At 38.4% G+C, this 15,266-nt stretch overlaps 1 protein-coding gene across 14 annotated transcripts in view; it reads right to left on the reverse strand.

Annotated features, from left to right (window-relative positions):
• The window catches only part of Inpp4b (inositol polyphosphate-4-phosphatase type II B), a 750,330-nt gene that overhangs the window by 112,198 nt on the left and 622,866 nt on the right, over positions 1-15,266 (reverse strand). For all 14 annotated transcript variants that reach the window (XM_063277738.1, XM_063277736.1, XM_017601165.3 and 11 more), the window contains one exon: positions 11,792-11,969. In XM_063277738.1, coding sequence (XP_063133808.1) covers positions 11,792-11,969 — 178 coding nt within the window. The remainder of the gene's footprint in view (positions 1-11,791; positions 11,970-15,266) is intronic.

A 15,266-nucleotide genomic window follows, 5' to 3' on the forward strand; every position in this document is an offset into this window, starting at 1 on the left:
GCAAGCCAGGGGTAAATACCTAGTAAGTGCTAGAATATCGGCAGCTTCCCAGCAGTAAAGAACTTTCCAGCTGTACTTTGTAATTTTCAGATGAAACGTTGAATAGCTTCATGCTGTAATAGACTGAAGGGTGCAGTAATTGATTTTCTTTAATATAGTAAACATAGCATGTATGTGGCCTAACACCGTGTTCAAACACTACAGAGAGGAGCCAGCATTAACCAGTGTGGTTCCCAGCTTGTAGCCAGTTAGGAAAAGACTCCTTAACCCAATTGTTATTTTTGAGGGTAATTGATACCATTTTTTTTGTGTAACAACTTCTGATAATGCTAACTTAATCATCGCTACATTTCAAAGTAACTGCTTTTTGGTCTACTATCAAAATCCAATCAGCAGTGTCATGAGTAGTTCGATATTAGTACATTTTTTCTGCATCTTCTTGTAACTGTCAGCAATTAAACAAAATCATGCCATTCCTATGTAAACAAGTGCCAAAACTTATGTATTATACCTCTGTATTTTTTCCTTCCAATAGATTACAAAATTCTAGAACTGGGAAAGACCTTGAGGTTGACCACTAATCAGACAGAGAACTATATTAGCTGCTTTTTGATTGCTATAATGTGTCACCATAACCTAGGCAACTTACAAAAAGAGAGAATTTATTTGGGCCTTAGCATTTCAGGTGAGTTCATGGTCATGAGGGTAGAAAGCAAGGTGGGGGAAGGCAGGCCTGGTGCTAGAGCAGTAGCTGAGGGCTCACTTTTCAATACACAACCAAGTGGCACAAGGAAAGGCTGGGACGGACATGGGTTTTTAAAACCTTCCTGCTGTGACACATCCTTCAACAGGACCACATCTCTTCTTACTACCTCACAAATAGCTCGACCAACTGGGGACTAAGTGTTACATGCATGAGTTTCTGTGGGAAATTCTCATTCAAACCACCATGAAAGAAAGAAAAGGAAGAAAGGAAGGAGGGAGGGAGGGAGGAATGGAGGGAGGGAGGAATAGAGGGAAGGAGGGAGGGAGGGAAGGAAGGAAGGCTGTGGTCTTGGTTAACACACTTCTCATTCTCCGTCCAAATAACACAGGCTCTATGTTGTCTCGCAGGCTCAGTAACCTCTCCTCAGTCCAACCCAACCACCACTTGCAAGCGCTCTAGACATTTATTCTGAGTCCCCACACATCTTGAATGTGTCTCAGAAGTAAATTTCCCTGCTACAGACTACCCATGGAATTATTACGACTGCAAAAGTTTATTGACTCTTGTCAACATTCCACAGATACATTAGTTACCTTGTAAGAAACCAATAAATGTGAACATTGGGCATAAAACATTAACAACTAGAAAATGCTTTAGAATAAGTTATGAAAAGTCAGCTAGCTTATATTGGAAAAGCACATGCAACAAGTGTTAGAATGACACATAATAAATAATAATGAAAAAAACTAGGTACATGGGTACTCTATCCAGTCAGTGCAGATAAAAGAAAATGGACAAACACACTGTTTACATCCTTTCTAATAACCTGAATACGCATCAATGTCATGCAATTATTAAAAGTGTGGATTTACTCCCATCGCAGTTAGCCAAACTTTTACTTCTTGCTAATTACTTTCTTTGGTTCAGCACATTCTAAACTGGGTTTCTTTGCATTCCTGATGCTACAGCTCTGATTCCTGCAACACTTGCACTAGTGCTGTGCAGAGGCATGGCTATTCACACCAACCAGAACCTTCTACAGTACTGCACAAGTACTGTGTGGAGACACGGCTTTTCATACCAACCAGAACTGTCTATAGTACTTTTGATCACATTTTCCCAAACGTAGACATACAGACTCTCTGCTTCACTTTTTAAAATATACTTTGGAAGATAGTGTCTTGAAGACTATCTTTCTACAACCAGAATTGTCCTAAGATAGCCAAGTTTAAGGTAATAGTAAAATCTTACACAAAACCCATAAAAGGTGAGCCTTGACTTTCCTTGTCTATGGAAAAACTTTTCTGGACCATTGAAAGCTCTCTGGGCATTTTGAAACTTGCCCACATACAGTAACATTTGTTTGTTTTTTAAAAATTTATATTTCATTTGCAAGATTCATATGACTTGGGGGAATGTCTTATTTTTCCTGATAAGCACTCATTAAATAAGATGAGTAGAAGTTAGATGATTTATGATCAGAATAATAGTTTCAGGAAGTTATTAGGTCACTTAATACAACCATTGGCATCCTGTTACTTTGTAACTGGATGGTGATGGTGTAAGACTAGGGGAGTTAAATTCATGGGAAGTTTTTGATCTTATTACTGAGTTACCAGCTTACATTAAATGCAAAATAGACAAACAGAAACAATAAAGCTGTCTAAATGTTGGAAAAAGGGTGGGTCAAACAATTCATTCAAAATGTTGGTTTACAGGAGGGGGAAAATGTTTGCTTAAGGATATAGTGAACAGTAAAAGAATAAACTCTGAACTTAAAGATAACTCTTTCATATGTTTCAGAATTTTTAAAAATGAAATAAAAAAGTAAAATATTTTACCCTTGTGGCATTTTTGAAGTTCATATTTCCACGTTCCCATTCTTCAAAGCAAACACAGAATTATCTTAAAGTTTAGAAGCACTAAAGTTTACTTCTCTTGGGAATGCCTGAAGAAAATGTCCCAGGTCTCTGAATGACAGGATAGTGAATAGGATCTGTTCCTTTAAGATGACCCTTTTCCACTAGAGAACATAACAAACTCAGCAAAATCTATTCTTTTCAGAATTTCATTCTCAGTAAAAATGAGTTCAAGGCAATGTCAACTAGATTACATCTGCAATCTAGACGCAACTTGTGGCATAATTGGGTGTCAGGTATTTTAATAATCATGTATACAGCAAGAAAAACTATTTATGTTTACATCTGATATGTCTTATTCAATTTAGAGTGAAAATCCTTTTATATTTCAACATTTGCATATTGATATTTTTTCAAAATTAATTAAGGAAAGTTATACTGAGCAGATAGGAGATCACTGGCACCCTCGACATCCATGTGTCATGTACTTAACCTTGAACAACTGTTTAACCATTTTAACAGTTTATACAAAAACGACACTTCTGACCTGGAAATGTTGTCGTGTACTCTAAACGGTAAAGTTTTCTCTTCTATTTACTATTTGACTGAATTTTTTTATGTTTTCCTTTTGTGTCTCACCATCTCCTAGTTATTTTGGACAGTGAAAATCAAACTGGGAACCTTAAACCACTCTCTCAAAGCATTCCTTTCCCTCTCTTGGTGACATAACATTCCCGCATAGTCTCAGTTATCATCCTAAGCCCAAGTCTTTGAGACTCATCTCCACATACATTCTGAACCATCATCAGCAACAAAAGGTCTTTGCCTTTAAGAGCTACAATATGAACTTGAAGTAGGATTCTGCATCTGTTTTGTTTCCTTGTAGTTGTGTTCTAAGATACCCTGCTAGATGATGTCACTGCTTTTCAGTAACCCAGAATGCAAATTCCTGGAGCATCTTTCTCTGTCCTCTTTATGTTGGATTGCTCCCCAGTTTCTTTTACCAAAACTGTGTCAATAATTATAGAATCAGACTTTTCCTTTATATCCACAGTAAATCTTCTTTTTGCAGTCCAGTAGACATTCTCCAACTGTGCCTTTATGGGGTGAATTTACTTTTTAAATGCTGTCTCTTCTATCTCCTCTCTCTTCCTTTCCTCTCTTTCCTCTCTCTTCCTCTCTTCTCTCTCCTCTCCCCTCTCTCTTTCTCTCACTTCTCCAAGATGCTAATTAAAAGCCACAAATATTAAATATAAACACCAGAGTCTCAGCACTAAACAATAGATCATAATTTAAAGGTTTAAGAAGATGGCCGAGAAGCATGACTCACATAGCGATGCCCAATATTGAACATACAATTATACACCACCATTCTGTCTATTGCTACAGGGGTGACCTGCGGGAAGCAGATATCCTTCCTTGGCTTTCTACGTGCTGGAAGAATGTACTTACTATCTTCAAAATTGAATGTGAGTGTGGGTGTGGGTGGGCCCCTACCGTGGCACATGTATGGACATCAGAAGACGACCCAGAGTCTTGGTCTCTTCCACTGGGTCTTCCTTCAGTTGCTTGCACTGTGTTTACCAGAGTACCTAGTCTGAGAACGTCAGGAACTTCATGAGATTTTCCAGCTCGCTGTAGGAGTGCTGCAAATACTTTTCCATGCCTCCGTATCCTGTATTTCATGAGTTTCTGGAAATACAGACCTATGTCTTTACACTTGTACAACAATCCATTTCCCCAAGGAGCTATCTCCCCAGCCTGCAGAATAAACTATTGGTGAACTAACTAGGTATTAATTAGGTGGCTAGGTATCAGGGACTGTACGAAAGGGAATTTTCATTCTCCATTTCTTTATTTACATATACAGTGTTCTGCAAGCTGCTTCATGTAATAGGAGGCTAGTGAGACCTTATTTGCATTTCCTATTTCCATAGGTGGTTAGTGGAATCTCATTTGCATTTCCTATGTCATTAGGTGGTTAGTGGAATCTCATTTGCATTTCTCTGCCAAAAAAATGATGCTGAGAAACTTTGCATGTACTTACTTCCCACTCATATATATTTTGTGGTGGAATGTCTTTAATCTTTTTCCCATTACTAATTGGGTTGCTTGTCTTATTAAGTTGCATGAACACTTTATATATTCTGATACAGGACCATTATGAGACATATATTTTCCATATATTTTTCCAAATTCTTGACTTGCCTTTTCTGATTTTATTTTTAATTAAATTTTCTGGAGGTCAGAGGACAACTTGCAAAAATCATTTTCTTTCCTTCCACCATGTGGGTCTTGGAACCTGAGTATAGGATATCAGGTGAGGATGTTTTACTTTAACATCTTCCTTACAAATTTACATATAAATATACATATACATACATATATATATATATATATAGTGGAAGTATGTCTCTGTCTGTTTGTCTGTCTGTCTGTCTGGTTTGGGTTTGTGTATGTGAGTGTAGTTTAGGAGGCCAGAAGAGGGGTTTCAGATAGCCTGGATCTGGGGATTCAGGGCATGATGCACAGCCAGATGAAGATGCTGGACACTCAGGACCAGTCCTCTGGAATAGAAGTATACGTTTCTAACTGCTGAGCTATCTCTCCAGACCACACTTTTACTTTCTGAATGTCTTCTCAATCAGGAAAAAAAGTTTTTGTCACTGTCTCTTAATTTCCATTTTTGCATATTTCCAATAGTATATAATAAAAAGTATTTTCATCATTAATCTAGCCTCCAGATTTCTTCTTTTTGGGGTCTGAGCACAGTCAAAGTACATTTTATAACATCCACAAATAATTAAGAAAGATTATTTAGTAATAATTTTAAAATGGCATTAGAAAAATGTGAGTTTAATAAATTTTCTGTGACTCATTTACTCACAGAGCTAGAAGAGGGCATGAGATGGGCTGGAAGGAGTTGCAAACAGTTGTGAGCTGCCATGGAAGTGCTAGAAATCAAACCAGGTCCTCTGGAAGAGCAGTCAGAGTCCTTAAACACCCATCTGTCTTCCAGGAATGCTTCAGCCCACCTTTGGTATTTGTTTATTGACTGGCATACAGTTTGATTTTATGTTATCAATTGCTCAATTTTTATACATTATTTTAAAGATGGTTTTGTTCTGATGTCAATTTAGGTTACTTGAAATGAGAACCTCTTGAGCCTTGTTTTAAAGCCTTATTCACCGGGATGAACCACAACTTATAATCTAACTTTCTTTTGGCTCCATTATCAGACCTAAGATTTTCAGAGGACTCTACTTAGAAAATACCTAGTAAGTGTTTTTTTCCTGTGCTGATGTGAACATATAATATTCATAGCATATTCCTGTACCTTGCCTAGACAGTATAGTAGAGCTGGCCATGGAGGTTGGGGCTGCAGGTGAGCCAGCCTCAAGGATGTGAGCACGGGATTGCTGACCTGCCTCAAGTTAGTCTGCTGTGTTGTGTTAGCAGACAGAGAGATGTGCCTGAATCCCCTCCCGTGTCGCTCGCTCGCAGCAGAGTAGAGCTGGCTCTGGTTGAGGGGTTGCTGATGGGAGGGTGTGAAAGTGGGAGGGCCAGCCTTCAGGCTGAAAAGCTCAGATGCCAATCAGGCCAAGATCCAAGGCTTTGAATTGACTGACCCCATCATCTACATCACTGATGAACTACTGGAGTGCATGAAAGGTCCAGTCCTACAGATCCCAAACTACAGGATCCCCCATGACACAGGGCAACAACAGGATGTGCAAGAGGAGTCTCAGTGAAGTCCAGTACTGATGGAGTAGCAGAAGCCAGAAGTCTTGTACCAGGCCAACAAGTCATTGCAACAAACGTTTGTAAACAAAGAGGTATGGACAGAAGGGTGTACTGTGTGACATGCTGTGACATACTGCAGCTTCCAAAAGGAGATTCATTTTCTCTGTTGGTAGTGAAGGATAGGGAAGATGGTGTGGGATTGGGGCACATGATGTGAATCAATAATATGTATATATATGTTCATAATATATGTATTCATAATATATATTCATTATATATATATATGTGTGTATGTATATATAAGCTGTTTGAGAACAAAAATAGCTCTATTGGCTAATGTCTGGTGTTTGTTTTCCTGGACATGTGTAGTTTATTCAGAAACATGCATGAAGTAAAGACATAAACACATTCATTTATAGAGCTCCACAGTTCTTTCTATATTACGTCCCAACATCCTTAGACTGTACTCTGTGTTCTAGTAAACTCAGAGTTCCCAAAATCTACTTCCTGTCTTTTCCTCAAAAATACAGTTCAAATTTCCTCTCCTGTACTACAGCCTGAAAATGGCCTTAGGGTGTAAGCTGGGCATCAACAAAGATCCCCCTGCTTAATGCTTTTTAGAGCCTGGAGCCCGTTTGTCCAGCATCCCTGTTGAGGAGGAAGAGCATCCTTGTGCAGGAGGAAGATGCAGAGATCTGCATCACACACAGCCTCCGGACGCCAGGTCCTTCCTATACAAGTCACGGGTTCAGCAGCACCTTTGTTGCCACTGTCTTTGTTTTTCGGTTCCCCAGTCTACAAATGAACATAATTTTGACTGTATATCATTACACTAGGGAATTTGTAAAGCAGAAACATAAATTCCAATTCTCAAGTTACAACTCAGTTCGAGGACGCAATCTTCGGCTCCCTCTTGCCCTCCCTGTACATGCCATTTGAACAACCATTAGCAAATAAACCAGCCTTCTCTTCCAACTGTCCTTTCAGCTGGGCAGGAAACAGACCTAGGGATGGTTGAAGTACATGAACAATGAGAAAACCCCTCTTAGTGGCCAACATAGTATTCTCTTCAACACCACAGATCACTGTAACTTCTGAAAGACTGGCTGCTGATGCTATCACTATAGAAAGAAATTTAAGGAAATCTTGAGTTTCACAGAAAGGGTTTTCATCCTTCTTTGAGCATGATCAGATACAGTACTCTGTGATTGAAGGGATAGTAGGTCTACAATCTCTTCTGCATTTTGAGCTTATGCTCCGAGGTTTGCATTTTAACCACTTTAAGCATTGCAATATTGTGAAACACCCCATTCTTTGAAGATCTGTGGTTGTACAAGTTAACAGCCATGTCTACATAGAAATTATCTTATAGCATCAAGTACAGTTCCATGCACAATTAAGTGTTCAATGGCATTTTTTGCTGAGCAGGACAATAATGACTTTCTATGGAATGGAGGGAGAGGTGGACATCTGAAAGCTAATGTCACTCATATTTCTGATCTGTGGGATATCTATGTACTATCTATATTATCCTTAACCTTTAATTTGAATTTATTTACATTACATATTTCCTTGAATTCTGTCCATCAAAGAGATTATATGTATTTTAAGGAAATGAAAATTAATTTTAAACTCATTCAACTCAACTATTCATGTCATTTGATAAAATTCTAACTTTCATGTAAAAAATGCACCCTTTTGGATGGAATTATTCAGCTAAACTCAGAGTTTGCTGGGTATTAAAATAGTTTGTAATTGAATTGTGTTTTTAGTATTCTCTATGGACTAATAAGTTACTACTGAGAACAACTGTCCATTAGAAGATACTAAAACAAGGACTTCAGATCTAGCTCGATGTATTTCACTGGCATGTGAGACATCCTAGGTTTAACGCCCCTCCATACCACATGTGAGAAACCCTAATAAACATTGCAATATTGTGAAACATCCCCATTCTTTGAAGATCTGTGGTTGTAAAAGTTAACAGCCACGTCTATATAGAATGTCTAACTGGATTTATATATTCTAGAACAATAATACACAGTTAGTATTCACTATTGTGACGGTCCCCTTACACTTTCCACCACACATGTTCCTTAGTTCATTAGATCAGGGCAACCTTCAAAGCCAGTGCATGGTGGCATGTGCTCAAAGAAGCCTGAGACGGGAACACAACTCGTGTGAGTGTTAATGATTGTTTTTTATTAACATTTATCTGTGCCAGTTTATAATGAGCACACTAACAGTACGTGATGAGATTATCAACAGTAAATATTAGAAATGATAATAGCTAACTCATGTAGTATTAAAGTTGAGGATATCCCTGGAATGGTGTCTTTAATTGACCCTGAGGCAAATGCCACTCTAGTCTGCCATTATCATTAATAATACAACTATTATCATCAAGAGTCAGGGGAGTCTTGTGGGGGATATTTTATTGAATCAGGCACAGGGGCAAGGACACTGTATGAATTCATTTTTCATACTTCATATATATGTCTATATGAAATTTACTTGAATTTAAAACTGAAGTCCTCAAATATATTTGAAAATACATTTGAATTGTGTATTTGTTCTTCTGTTTAGAAGAGGATGATGCATTTGCACAGGATGGTTTTAGTAGTAGCAGAGATGACATGAACTGCTTTTGGTTCAACAAACATCAACTCCTCTATCCTAATGTATTCTGCAATTGGTTGAGATTCCTTCTTGTTGCAGCCTTCCTAATAGACTCAGAGGAAGGGCCCTTGATCTCTGGGTGCCAATCCTTACCTAAGAGCAGAACACTACCTTAGCTCTAAATTCAAACACCTCCTTTCTCTTCACTCTGGCCAGTCTGTAGCCTGTGTCAGACAAGCACACTTACGTACTGAGTACTCCAGTACTGTGTGCAGGTACTCAGGGGCTCAATGCTGAGTACCTGGGCAAGCATGTGTGAGGGCAGACAGATGCTAATATTTCCTAACTGTTCATGAATTTCTAGAGCAGCAACATTAAGAATTACTCCATAGTGCATCAATTTAGAAACAATAAAATAGTAACATGTCAATCCAAGGTTACAGAATCATGCACATGTAGGATGATGAGACCAAAAATACATAATGAACATAGATAAAATTTTACTATATTGGGATTTGTGGAAAATGGATAGACTTTAGCTGTTCTTGCCTCAAAGACACCAAAAATAGCTATGAAAGTACTAAAACACTAATTTGCTTCATCCTAGTGACCTTTAAACACTGAATCAAATTTATAAAGTTATTTTAAAAGTAGATACTATTGCCAAGGGTAGTGGAACATGTCTTTAATCCCAGCATTCAGGAGGCAGAGATAAGAAGGCATCTGAGTTTGAGGCCAGTCTGGTCTACAAAGTGAGTTCCAGGACAGTCAGGGCTACACAGAGAAACCCTGTCAAAAATAAATGCATGTAACTATCAATGGGTAACTTTTGTTCTCTCATCTGACAGAACTGAAAGAAATTTGGAAACATAAAGCAGAATATTAAATTATGTCAAAATGTATGATAACACTAAACTTTTCTTCATACTGAAATCAAGGACTAAGATTGACTCCTTCCAAAGACCGTGCAAAATTGTTGACTTAAAGAAGTCTTTGAAATGCCAGGCATGGATCCTTAAAAGGCTGTGTAGCTTACAAACTTAACTTGAAGGACAATCCTGTTAGTTTCTGGGGTCAGGGATTTTTCAGCAGACAAAGCCTGTCTACTCCAAAGAAAACTTGAGAAAATATAGAGCCATGCTGCTTTAAAGGTGGAGACCATGCCCGCCCCATCCCTGCACCGAGCTGCAAATGATGCATGAAATGACACGGCCCTGCCCAGTACACAGGAAGATTACAAATCCCGCTCTGCAAATGCACCATTTGCTAAGACTTTCTGCTTAAGTGAATTCGGAAAAACCACACCTCCTTCCATCACCCATGCCCAAGAGAGACCAATCAAAGTGAGATTACATTATTTCACGGTACGTAGCTAGCTTTGTTTTCTTCTGATCCACCAAATCCTAAAGGAGTCTATTAAGTTAAAAATAATTCAAAAACATTGATCAAGGAGCTGTGTAAAATGTTTAGTTTACATAGATAACCTGTCCTGAGAGCTAGATCACATGGGCTTCATTGGTGTCCTAGGAATGACTCAAACGCTACAGTTTTGTGACTTTTTAGTTTATCCAAATTTTAGACCTTTCCTTTGTGAAATGAAGATTAATATGTACCCAGCAATTGTGAAGATAAACAAACAAACAAATAAACAAACAAACAAAACTATTTCTAGGGAGTCCCTTCTTTGACACAAAGTAGCTACTAGTAAAATCTGGCAAGGATATTGCTTCATTGTATGATAGGCATTCCTGCTGTAGCATTGAAAACCACCAGGTTTAAACCTGAAATCCTGGGCTATATTCTTTGTCTTTCAAATTTATTAGAATAGTCACTTGACCTGTCTGAACAAAAACTGACTGTTTTTCAATGAACGCAGATCTTAGCTTTCTCTTATGAGGAGAATATATGGAAATGAACAGTTTATGGCAAAAAAATTTAAAACAGAATTTTTGTTAACAATGCATATATATGAACAAAAAGTGTACACATATATTACATCCAGGTTCCTAAAATATATTATATTCAGGAAGGCAAAGAACCACAGTGTAGAATTATTCTAGAATTTTTAGGCACATTTTCTTTGGTCAGGTCTTCACTGTTTATTAAAAATGTCTCATAAAATGAGTACCAAAGTGTGTAATACCCATGACAGGTGAGCTGTTTATTAAACTCTAGGATGTTTAGTTTTACTATTTAAAAATCTTGCTCTAATTGGTTTCTTTGCACTTTGGTTCTGTTGAAGAGTAGTACTAATTATCTACACTGTGCATATGGCCCAAGTTTAGCCATCTTTATTTACTGTGGATGCAGACACATTTTTGGACAAAGCAAAGCTTAAGATCTACCATGTTTCAAACAATGAGAGGTTTTTGTAATATTGACCATCTTTTCCCATTTGGTAATGTTGTAGAAGACAAAGGAAGGATTGTCTCGTGCCACTGATGGGATCCACCTCCAGGATCTGCTTCAAATCAAGTGATATCACCACTTAAAGGTATAGCGACGTATGCATAAGAATTATGTGATTATCAGATGAAAATGTTTTCAAAATCTTACTTCACTTACTCAGCCAAACCAAATAAATAAATAAATAAATAAATAAATAAATAAATAAATAAATATCATGGAAAAGAGGAACTATATATCAGGCAATAACATTTCATTTCCTACAAGAGAAAGAAAGAATGCATTCGGAACGCACAAACAGAATGAAGCTAATTCATTTTGATCCCGTGGCGAGGCTTTGAAGTTTACTTTTAACCTAGTCTCTTTTACACTTTCAGATGTGAAAGGTGATGCTGTCAGAAGGCAACACCGGTGGGGATTTTGCTTTTCCCCACTGGAGTCAAGATTTGGATCTTACTTTTTCTGAAAGCAGCTTTAAAGAACTCCTCAGGCTGTCAGGAGAATGCTGGCTGGCAGAGGTTAGCAGCAGGTCCGCATGAGTCGCTACGAGAGGTTGCAGCTGATTGATGCTGCTGAGAACTTCCTTTGCCTTGGCCGTGTTCTCGGGCGAATAATAAATAAACTGGTACCCGGTGCTGCGAAGAGAAGGACAGCAGCCAGTTAACGCAAAGCACAGGCAGCATCTGCAACTGAACACCCGACGATCCGAGGCAAGACCAACTCAGATTTCATTACTCTTACTTACCAAATAAGAGCAGAGGTGAGGTTTATTTATACAGATTTAAGGCTAGACGATGTAAATCCAGCCTTTGATCCACCAAAAGAAAGATATGGTTACACAGGTTAAGAAAACATCTGTTCAAAAGAACCACTGAAGAACTCCAGGCCGAATAGTGAACATGGCCCCTCAGCCCTCACAATCCACTCAGTTGCAGCACAAACCCTGGCTTGAAGCTCAGTAGGCTGTGAAATCGTTCAGTTTCATCCCCAGTAGAAAGAGTCAATTATGTAAGACAATCTATGGAATGGTTAAATTCAGAGACACGTGCACAGAGTGAAACAATGTTTGATAGGAAACAAGCACTCCACACAGTGCCTGCATTTTTTCCTCTAGGACAGTGACAAGCCCAAGAGAGTAGCAAACACTATGAACTCAAAAAATGAAGAGAAAATAATTGAACTCCAAGTGGCCAACTAGGCCATTCTACTTCAAAGGGAAAAGATCGAATCGACAGCTTTGTTATACTATTTTCTCTCCACGCTTGTTCTTCAATCTTGCTTAAGAAACTGAAAACTGGTTATTAATTAGGAATCCTCGACTTTCCTAATCAGTATGCAAGAATTGATGGGGAATCGGATGAGAGGAGAGAGGATGTGGAGCCAAGGAATCAGGAGTACAAGGCAGGCTTTGCCTGTCAGGATGGGAAGGCATGGAAAGCAACCGAGAGGGGGAGGGGGAAAAGTTACTATACTCACGGGCTTGGTGCAAACTTTTCTATTCCTTTTCATAGACAGTAGTCAAGCAATTTGTTTTTAAAATGCATTGAAGCCTGTTTTCAGTATTTGTAAAAATATTTTCCTCATAGTTATTAGCTAAAATATTTAAATTCCACTTTTACTTTTGGAAACTTAAGACATCGCTGAAAAGAATTACTATCTAGAAAGCAGTTTCCTCTCTCTTTTTCTTGGTTCTTCAGTGAAAATTGTTTAAATCTTTTAAAAGATGATAACATTTTACAAATACATAATATACTCCTCACAGTGTACGCACCATTTTGCAAAGTAATTATAATCAATGCCCTTGCGTGTTTGAACTAATGACGTTAGAGAACAAAAGAGCAGCGATGGTCAGAGCCTTGGGGAGCGGAGAGCTACACTGTAGTCTGGACAGTCTAGGATCCATCCATTCTCCTTTCTGGAGCTGCCTTTCTGAGGAGGAATGCTACGCAATTCAACTCTCCAGTTCTTCAAGCAATAAAACAAGTCTAGGTGACTTTTGCAAAGCCAACAGTTGTCTAAAGGTATTGAGGTGGCACCACAATGGGGGACAGTTGTGGATTTACCACAGCTGTGGTTAGAGAAATGAGGACTCACTGTGCACCACACACGGAAATCATTGTTTTGTTCACTGTGGCCTGCTTCACTGACCTTATTTCCTGGTACCACCATCTGCCTCCTGGGTTTATGGGGACTGACAGGCTCCCTAAAGGCTTTGTCCTTACAAAGCTAATTTGCTCGAGGTCAGGTGGAATGACATCTCTCTGCTCACATGACTTCTTTCTCAGTAGTTCTTTCTATACATCTTACTCTTTCTCCTGCCCCATCTCTGTGAGGGCTGCCTCTGCTCCTTCTTGGCTTTCCTGACAGTTCACTCCGATGTTATTTGTAGATACTGTCCACTTTCCCTTTATCTTTTTCTCATTTGGTGCCCTGGAAATTCTTTCAGATTTCTCTGCATGATGTCTAACATACATGTTTCTGAGAGATTTTTCTATATGCTTTTGTTCCTTTAGATGAGCATTTGCAGACATAAAGTGGCCTCTGCACTTAGAACGAACCCTCAGGAGATGTTGATGCAAATGAACATCTGCACCATTGTGGAGACTCCTGCTCTCCTTGATTTGATTTTGAGGTTCCCCTATCAACGCCGGATCATACTTCACAATGAGTCCAGTTTAAAAAGAACCCACTTATGTTACTCTGAATTCCTTAGCATTTTTCATGAGGCTAATTCTACAGATATTCCTTATATTCTACCTACATTCCTCCCCCTTTTTTTCCTTTTTCTCTTCATTACATCATTCTCTTGCCCTGAGCCTGCACTATCACAGCCTTGAACATAACCCAGAATCCTGCCTCTTGTGGCTCAGGCAGGTCTTCTAAGGGGCTGTTGTGGTGCATCCCCCGGTCCCTATTATGTTCTCTTTTTAATGACGGGCATTTTGGTTAGGCAGAAAGGTTCATTTTTCCACAGGGAAGGTCAATGTTTCTGTCCAAGATGTCATGGTATTGCATGTCTCTGTCGAATGTCTTCATCTTTAAACATGTCATATATTTTAACAGTTAAGCTTCTTAAATGGAAAGTTGTAAATATAGTTAAATAATGTAGAAAAAATAACTAGTTTATATGAGTCTGAGATTTAGGCTGAACCCAAATATTTGAGTTAACAAGATAAATCAAGAAGAAAAAAAGCTAAAATCAGAAGAAAAGAGACTTCTTTGGAAAAGATTTATAGAATATAAAAACAAATTATGAATGGTAGAAATTGAAATTTCCTTCAAATTATATTTGTATTAAATAAAAATTCAAAGTATATATGTAGACTTACATAAAGATAAATACAATGAGAACATGGATAAATACTCTCATTTATTTCATGTGCCTTAGTCTGTTATTCCTGGTCTATCTTACTACCTCTTTTTCTAATACCAGCAAGAAGCAATCCTTGGAGCACTGGCTTGTGGGATCCAGTTGACATTCCTAATCATTTAATCTTGTGGTTTAAATGTGGCTGCCATGTGCAGAGTTCCTCGGTGCACCTCTCTAACCCTAACTCTAGCTGAAACAAAATGTCTCTGGGCAGATCCAACTCAAGATTGTCAAAAGGAGTCCCCAGGTCACTCCCCATTTTCAACCAACCAGCTCAGTTGTACCTTTCTGCATTTTATTTAATGACATGGCTACTAACTTCTCTTCTTCCCTAGCCTTTAACAGAGAAGTTGCCCTTTCCTTTTAAGCAAAGACAGAATCCAACCATTTTTTCCTACACTCATGAAAATATCCTGGTGCAAGTGGCTATTATTGTCTACCATGAGAGTTCTTACAAAACCCACACAAAATCCAGCACTACTATAGGGGAAACTGTGCTTTAAGACAGGGACATGCTTTTTATTTCTCTTCAGGGATTGAAAGATGTAGAATAGAGAGTGGG

This window comes from Rattus norvegicus, chromosome 19, assembly GCF_036323735.1.
Source record: "Rattus norvegicus strain BN/NHsdMcwi chromosome 19, GRCr8, whole genome shotgun sequence".
NCBI classification, from domain to species: Eukaryota; Metazoa; Chordata; class Mammalia; order Rodentia; family Muridae; genus Rattus; species Rattus norvegicus.